We start from the raw sequence: 9,083 nt of genomic DNA on the forward strand, positions 1-9,083 counted from the left end.
GCGAGGGCATCGCCACCGGGTGGCTGGCTGTCCGAGCCGAGGGACAGAGTGCTGGAACAGTGGCGGTGGCGAGGGTGTCGTCCACCGGGTAGCCGCTGTCGGAGCCGAGGAACAGAGTGCGCGCCACACCTTGGTGTGCGCGTCGGAACAGTGGCGGTGGCGAGGGTGTCGTCCACCGGGTAGCCGCTGTCGGAGCCGAGGAACAGAGTGCGCGCCACACCTTGGTGTGCGCGTCGGAACAGTGGCGGTGGCGAGGGTGTCGTCCACCGGGTAGCCGCTGTCGGAGCCGAGGAACAGAGTGCGCGCCACACCTTGGTGTGCGCGTCGGAACAGTGGCGGTGGCGAGGGTGTCGTCCACCGGGTAGCCGCTGTCGGAGCCGAGGAACAGAGTGCGCGCCACACCTTGGTGTGCGCGTCGGAACCGAGAGACGCATCTGGTGCGTCTGCGTGGAGGAGTGTGCCAAGCAGGAAGGTCTGGAAGATGCGCGTCGGCGCGCTGAGGTCTGGAGAGCGTGCCAAGCTCGAAGGTCTGGAAGATGCGCGTCAGTGCGCTGGTACGGAGGAGCGTGCCAAGCTCGAAGGTCTGGAAGATGCGCGTCTGTGCGCTGGTACGGAGGAGCGTGCCAAGCTCGAAGGTCTGAAGTGGAACACTGGAATACCTCCCGTAGAGGATTAGAGAGCGCAGTACAGTGTCTCCCTCCAGGCAAACGGCGGCAGGTGGCGAAGGCTTGAGCGCATCTGGCGCGCTGGTCTGGAGTGGAACACTGGAATACCTCCCGTAGAGAATTAGAGAGCGCAGTACAATGTCTCCCTCCAGGCAAACGGCGACAGGTGGCCAAAGCCCTTGAAGATGCGCGTTGCGCGCTGGTGACTAGAGAGCGTGCCAAGCCCTTGCAGATGCGCGTTGCGCGCTGGTGACTGGAGAGCGTGCCAAGCCCGAGGGTCCGGGAGATGCGCGTTGGTCTAGATGTGCGTCAGGACGAACAGCTGCGCTGGGGTCTGCAGTGGAACGCTGGGGTGCCTCCCGTGGAAGTTACAGGGAGCGCAGAACAGTCTCCTCCACAGGCTACGGCGACAGCAGACGAAGGCTGGAGCAAAAATCTCAAGGCTGGAGAAATCCATATACAGCATTGGTAGACCAGAGGATCTCCCGAAAGAGTCTAGATGTTAGAGGAAATGACTCAGCATGAATACAACACGACCCCACGCCGAAACGAGGGGAAGAGCCCTGGTATTTAAAGCCCACAGGGGAACTAATTAGCCTGCCACCACAGGTGCGAGAGGTAATTGATAATAGTCCAGGTGTGGCCACTGAGAGTAAACGAGAGTAAAGAACGAGAGGGTGGGGGCTAGAGAGAGTGAGTGAGAAGGGAATTTCTAACAGTAGGCTTAAAAGAAAACAGAGAAAAGGTGGTGAGCAGCGGGCAAAACCTCACAGAAAGACGTTTGTCTTGTTTACATCAGGGTCCCCCATCTGCTGTTGGACACCAATAAAACACCTTTGGAGCATTGAATGTGAGTTGCGAGCCCCGCTTTGTTCATGTACTACTGTTTTTACAGTTTGGCTCAGCACCAAGCAACGAAGGATGTGCGTTATTTATTTTTTTGAGTGGGTTGAACACCTACCCAGTCTGGCCACAAACAGCCTGGCAACACTCTCAGGGTAGCTCTCCTTCTGGTCCTTGAACATCTCACTGGCTACAAGCTTCTGCTCCAGCTGGAGGAGAGAGAAACAAACCAGAGAGGGAGAAGACGAAGAGTGAAAGAACCACTTTAGGATGTCTTTTTATTTTATTTTATTATCTATATTCATTTTCATTCTTGCTGGCGGGGCTGTAACCCGTTTGCTTACATTTGGATCTCCAATCTGGCCTTTTAAGTCCAGTTGAAACAATACGTCATAATACACACACGGAGCAGCGCTGGCTCTGCGACACGGTGACGTTACCCACCTGTTTCTTCCATTCAGGCTGGATCCTACCGCAGTACTGCTGCACCATGTTCTGCATGTTCAAAGCCCACAGATACCTGGATACCTGTCACCCAGAGACAACAGTGAGGACCCATTACTCACTGCCCTGCCTGGCTACCCAACACCCAAGAGTGAAACACATAATAATACTATAACACTATACATACATCTGATTAGCACTATTACTCATTAGTACTACTTTATATATTGTATATCCAGTTTAATCACCTGTGCATTGTATATTATTATTGCACTTTACTGTTATATTTGCCCTCTGGTTAGATGCCAAACCTCTTTTTGTAGTACTGTACTCGTGCTGTATGATGACAATAAATCTGAATCTAATCTCATCTAATCTAGAGGATGGAATCATCTGTATTTCTTTTAAATATTGATTGGTAGATTTCAGGAAAGACTTCATGAATACTCTGTGTACCTCGGTGACGAGGGGAGGGGAGACGGGCCAGGTTTTGTCCAGGACAGTCGTGGGCAGGTTCTTGCGTACTTTCTTCAGGAAGGAGTAACGCACGTGGGTCAGGAAGTACTCGTTCTCTGGACAGCTCTCGTGGTGGCGGTAGATGAAGCCTTGTATGAAGCTGGGAAAGAAGGAAGGGTAGAAGGACAGGGCTGGGCGGTTAATAGAGTTTCATTTCAATTACGAGTTTGGCTTCTCACGATCATTAAAAAACAAGATAATCGCGATAAAACAATTATTGTGCCGCATTTCTCTCATTTTGAAACGTCTTTGGTAACAAAATCAGTTGGCGTCATATGATGTTCTCAAATCAATGAGTAATCGTGTTTAATAATCGTGATTTCAATATCAATCAAAGTAATCATACTATGGTAACTCCTACACTGTAGGTCAGATTGACACAAAAAACACATTACCCTCTGCTGGGTAATGACTTTTAGGTAACAAGTTTCTTTCTAAATCTACATATAGTGTTTTGGTGTTAGCCTATTAACTACACCACACATGTTAATTCCATGAAAAGCACACATACAGTACATGGCAATAAAGAAGTGTTAATCAAACACCTGCGGATAATATCAGCAGCCTGTCGGCGCCTCTTGGCTATTCGTCGTCCTTTCATCCCTCGCCAGGCAGACTGGATCACTACCGCTGTACACGCATACAAACACACACGTTAAACCATTACAAGCTTTACACAAGAATTAAACTATGGCTGACCATTACGTGGAACTGTTGTCACATTGGTAGGGAAACAACATCTATGATGATCGCCCCAATTTGCACACAGGACCATCATTTTTTACATGCTTTTGAATAATGGCTTTTAAAACATCAGAGGCGGGATTCTCAGGTGATTAAAGACAATTGACAAGTGAAGATTGGGAGTATGTGTAAGATGTAAATAAAAAAAAATTAAGAAATTATGTATATCATATGGTATTTATTTAGTATATATATATATATATATATATATATATATATATATGGTATATTTATATAAATGTATTTATATATAAATGTATTTGATTGTATAGAGATACAGCGTTTATACATATAATTAACAATAGATTAAATTATAATTTGTGATAGATAAATAGGGGTAGGAGTTTTAAAAAGTGTATACTTCTTCCTACTCCTTTTTCGAACAGGGTAAACTATGATTTATTTATCTGTTTCTCTTTTTGTTGTCTTTTTTTATTATCTTTTGTATATGTCAAATGAACAGATATATTTATATTTGTATACTTTCATTAATTAAAAAAATCTTTCATTCATTCATCATTCATTCAAGATGGGAAGGGGTTAATGAAATGACCCCTGACCTGCTGTTTTGATGCGCTGGTACCTGGCCCGGTCTCTGTAGCCTCTCCATGATGTCTGGAGCTTCAAGGCTGGAACACAACATACAGAGGATGGGCTGTTATCCCCCAGGGTGCCGTTTGTTGTGACTAAGAGAAGTCATTGAGTTTTGATTGTGATATTATTATTATATTCACTGAGCACACTGACTCACCAATTGCTGGTTTCTTGGCTTCTAGTGCTTCGTTGGTGGTGAACAGAGTTTTATGGCAACGGATAAAGATTTTGTCACTGTAGAGAATAGGGGTTCAAGACGTAATTAGTAATCAATAAATCAATCAATCCATCCATCCAGCAATTAATCCATCGATCAATCAAACTTCTGCCTGCCTTTCTTTTACGTATATAATCATTTTAAGTGCATTTCATGTGTAACAACACAGCCATTGAAAATAATATGGGAGACAAGAGTAACAGAGTTAAAGGGGCTATAGATAACATTTGTATGTAGAGTAATATATATATATTTTTTTTTTAATATATAATACATCCAAAAGTATTGCTTTTCCCCCAAAATAATTGATTGATTAATTAATTAATTAATCAATTCATAATTACAAGTGAATGAGTAGTGTACAATGTTGAATATCTTAGTATGTGACTGAGTAGTGTCCAATGTTGAATATCTTAGTAAGTGACTGAGTAGTGTACAATGTTGAATATCTTAGTAAGTTACTGAGTAGTGTACAATGCTGAATATCTTAGTAAGTGGCTGAGTAGTGTACAATGTTGAATATCTTAGTAAGTGACTGAGTAGTGTACAATGTTGAATATCTTAGTAAGTGACTGAGTAGTGTACAATGTTGAATATCTTAGTAAGTGGCTGAGTAGTGTACAATGTTGAATATCTTAGTAAGTGGCTGAGTAGTGTACAATGCTGAATATCTTAGTAAGTGGCTGAGTAGTAGTTGGAAACTACAGCCTATAAATGAAAACAACACACAGCCAGTCCCATGCTAGATGAACTACCCTGCAACACATGGAATCGATTCTACACAAGGGGCACTAGCAAAAGGTCATAACTTTGACAAGCCATAACAAGCCACAGCTTTTGCCCTATAGTTACCACAATTGTGTACAGACACTCCACTTGGTCTACGAAATTGCCAAAGGGCCATACAAAACTTGAGAGCCCCAAGTATAAACCCCAGAAGGGCCTGGGCTTGTGCACCGTGTGAGAGCCCCAAGTATAAACCCCAGAGGGGCCTGGGTTCTAGCACTGTGTGAGAGCCCCAAGTATAAACCCCAGAGGGGCCTGGGCTTGTGCATGGTCAGAAAACAAGCTGAGACTTGCCTCATTACTGGTTCAAGTCATTACGCCCACCTTGAACTTTACAACCAATTAACTGTAAAAGACATTTATGACGTTCAGTCTAAAATGTACACCATACAAGCAATGGTTCAGATGCTTAGTGAAATTATTTGAATGTTCAGTTCTCATAATCGTACATCTCAAAGGCTTAACAAAACACCGGTCCAGCTATACAGGTCTTGTTTAACCCCTCGTTGTGCATGCTCTACTCATCCAGCCACACAACACTCGTTCTCTCTCTCTCTCTGTCAAAACGGTACCTGCCCAGTTTGTATTCTTCTGGTTTGTAGCCCAGGTGGTCAGCCAGGGTGGTCACCCCGTCCACCGGGCTGCCGCGCCAGATAGGCCAGGTGGCAGGACACAGCGGCTTGTACCTAAGGATTATACATCAGTTAGGCCAGGTGTCAGGACACAGAGGCTTGTACCTAAAGATTATACATCAATTAGGCCAGGTGTCAGGACACAGAGGCTTGTACCTAAAGATTATACATCAATTAGGCCAGGTGTCAGGACACAGAGGCTTGTACCTAAAGATTATACATCAGTTAGGCCAGGAGTCAGAACACAGAGGCTTGTACCTAAAGATTATACATCAGTATCAGTTAGGCCAGGAGTCAGAACACAGAGGCTTGTACCTAAAGATTATACATCAGTTAGGCCAGGAGTCAGGACACAGCGGCTTGTACCTAAAGATTATACATCAGTTAGGCCAGGAGTCAGGACACAGAGGCTTGTACCTCTGATATACATCAGTTTACTAACACAAGTACAGAGAGAGACACACACTGAGAATGGTGACATCTTCATCTGCTTTGACTTAGGTATAGTTAACTTCCCCAGTTGTTTTTGAATGTTTTTCCCCCCAGAATTCTATCTTTGGATAGCATATCATACAAGCCAATCAACCTATCTCATATCCCGCCCTCTTCTTTCCTTGATCCTCCAATCACAATGGTTGCCTCCCTCTGCAACAGTCGTGATCGGAGGATCAAGAAAAGAGGGCAGGGTTTACAATAGGTAAATTCCAATGTGAGTTTTCACCACTGTTGCCCGAGTACTGGCTTTATTTACTCACTGATTTATGGGATCATACAAACAGTGTATGATCAAATGAGGGGAAATTCCTAATATGTTACATTTCCAATCTGAAAACATCCTAACCGCTTATCTTAAAAACAAGCTAGAATAAGGTCAGATCTGTTTTTCAGAAGACCCTTAACGTCATTAAGTGAAGATGAATATGTGTGTGTAATAGATATGCGTTTTAACTAATTACAACTACACCCAGGCTAAGATGAACTACACCCTAGATAACATCTGGGTAAAATATATAAATAGATTGTGATTCTCCATCTCAGTGTGACACAGTCTAGCAGACACTGCTGTAGGTATGACACTGTTCATGAACAGCCCAATGAATTTGTGAAATGAGAGAAGTTGTTGTGTAATCAATATTTATAAAGCTAGAGAGAAGACAGTGGTACCATATGAAATATTTATATTGATTGATTCCATCTGGGGATGCAATATTTAGAAAAACCGTCACCTCTGTAGAAAGGCGTCATGGTCGCCCCTGTATGCGAATCCCGCTCTCCTGACCCTCACGGTCTCCACCAGACCAAGGGCCTTTACTTGCCGTCTGACCAGAGCCTCCTCAAAACCACCTGCAGAGACAAACACACATAGAGATACAGTACGTGACAGCCGGGCTCTCTTGTTCATGGGGCTCCTTCATACACCCTTGTTTTATTGTAAATGTTATTGTAAATTGTTGAGCAAGTTTGTAGGCTATGTCTGGTTTGTCTATATCTCACTATTCATGTGTCACAATAAGTCAGCGCTACATTCATTTCAAACCTTAACTCTTTCTGCGCCAAACCCGACTTTACTCGGGTTCCGTCGCCAACCGTTGAGCGCCAAACCTGACTATATTTGGGTTTTGATCCTTTGATCTTTTTCCTTTGATCCCCGTTCTAAACACTCGCTCAGAGCTCCCTGGGTCTCCCTTGTACCTCTGCCTACGTTAAAATGGCAATGATGATCGAATCCTGCCAGGTGGCAGTATCGCCTACCTTTTGAACTTTAGTGTGAGGCCACTTTAGTGTGGCGAGTGTCTGCAATAACTCCTCCCCCTCAGAGGGAATCAGGACAGGGCAATCGCTCTGAGATTTTATCGCCTCAAACCTATCGTTTCCCATATACACGAGTATACACATATACACAAGTAATTGCGATCGCGATGGGATCACTGGGATTATTCTTTTTGGAGTACCTTCTGGCTAAGGTAAGGTCTATTCTATGTCTATTTTACCGCACTTAAAACATGTTTTTGTACCGATCACAGTGTCATATTTTACCGGACCTGAAACATGCTTTTGGTAACGATCGCAGTTTAGAGTTAAAACGACCCCCCCCCCCCCCCCCCCCCCCCCTTGATGATTCTGTGAAGACACATATGTATATGGTATATACCTTTGATTTGGAAGTATTTGGGGTTTCAGGCGAGCAATCAGAACGATTTGGGCATAATGCATATAACATCTTGCAATCTATGAAAAAAGACTGGATTATTTTGGAATGGGGCGTGTAATAGTGCACAAACTACAGTATGTAGAAATTAACTGGTTAGTCAGTCTTGGACTATAAACAATGCCTGTCAAATGAGCCATACTATTGTCTCCATAGCTATAATACAGAACACGCGATGGGTCCGCAAACATTGCTAAAATGGTCAATAACGCTGGCGCCATTGAGTAAAGATGGGAAAAGAGCGTGGCGATCATTGAGTTAACACAGTAACTGGACATTTCTTGTTTGTCAGGAGTTAATTGATGCAGGTGCTCTTGATTAGTTGATCAACCAAGCCTGGATTTAAAATGTGTTCATGGTGAAGAGAGTTCTTTTTGCATAGTACCTGTGCTTCTCAAGGACAGTGGTACCATATGAAACTAGATACCTTGAGGAAAGTCATGGTCTCTTACCTGGAAAAAGCTACACAGTATACTGCTCCAAAATTAAAGCCAGATTTTGAGCTGAAGAATTGGTCTTGACCTCAACCTTTCACCTCCAGGAAAATGAACCACACAAGTCTCACCTTTACAGCAACGCCCAATTTATGCCATAGTCCCATGTCACTTGAGGTCAAAACCATCCAGGCCTTTGCATGCAATACTTCACTTTTTGAAAACAATTATATATTTGCATATGTCTGCATACGGTGGTCCCTAACCAGTCTTGGAATTGCACAACTTGTGTATATCTGTAAAGCTGTGATCCTACGAGCCCAACTGCATTAAGCACTAGCTCTTTCAATATAAGTAGACCCCCCTCACCTGACTGCTTGGCGTTGTTAGGTCTAACACAGCGCACATAGGAGAGTTGTTTACACGCAAGCATCTCCAGCAGTCTCCCCAGGTTGTTCCGAAACTTGGTGGCAACCTGCGGAGGGCAAGAGAAGAGGTCAATGGGATCAGGCTGGTGAGGAAGAGAGGGGGGTGTTAATATTGTATCCTGACCGCTTTAGTATTGCTCTCTACTTTCATGACAATGCATGTTGAATTAAATAGAGCGAGAGAGAGAGAGAGAGGGGGGGGGGGGGGGGGGGGGTGAATTATGTATTAATTTCTTTTTTTCTATTTCGTTTTTATACAGTAGCTGGATAAAAAATTTTATCAGGTGTAATCCTATAATATGCAACTAATTACTCCCCTAATTACAGTAATAATAGATACTACCAGGGATGCATTGCTCATGGGACGGGGTTGCACGGCGGGCAATCAGCTTTTGTGAGCAGAAGTGCGTGCACGCACATGCACGGATGTGCGCGCGCATGCGCGTGCGCTCAAGAACGCGCTGCACTCGACTCGTCGCGTGTACCTGGCTACCTCGCATAAGCATAACCATAGCGCATGGAATGCAACCCAGTCATGGCAATCACATTCACAGGTTTGGTGTGAACGGTG

At 44.3% G+C, this 9,083-nt stretch overlaps 1 protein-coding gene across 3 annotated transcripts in view; it reads right to left on the reverse strand.

The window, feature by feature from the left end:
* LOC311233199 (unconventional myosin-Ic-like) overlaps nt 1-9,083 on the reverse strand; it is a 66,754-nt gene that overhangs the window by 7,542 nt on the left and 50,129 nt on the right. For all 3 annotated transcript variants that reach the window (XM_084320126.1, XM_084320125.1, XM_084320127.1), the window contains 9 exons: nt 8,454-8,559; nt 6,668-6,785; nt 5,382-5,495; nt 3,964-4,040; nt 3,773-3,841; nt 3,014-3,098; nt 2,409-2,568; nt 1,953-2,036; nt 1,627-1,717 (listed from right to left, as the gene is read on the reverse strand). In XM_084320126.1, the coding sequence (XP_084176252.1) occupies nt 1,627-1,717; nt 1,953-2,036; nt 2,409-2,568; nt 3,014-3,098; nt 3,773-3,841; nt 3,964-4,040; nt 5,382-5,495; nt 6,668-6,785; nt 8,454-8,559 (904 nt within the window). The remainder of the gene's footprint in view (nt 1-1,626; nt 1,718-1,952; nt 2,037-2,408; nt 2,569-3,013; nt 3,099-3,772; nt 3,842-3,963; nt 4,041-5,381; nt 5,496-6,667; nt 6,786-8,453; nt 8,560-9,083) is intronic.

Source organism: Notolepis coatsorum, assembly GCF_963971535.1.
Source record: "Notolepis coatsorum genome assembly, chromosome: 8".
In the NCBI taxonomy this organism is placed as follows: domain Eukaryota; kingdom Metazoa; phylum Chordata; class Actinopteri; order Aulopiformes; family Paralepididae; genus Notolepis; species Notolepis coatsorum.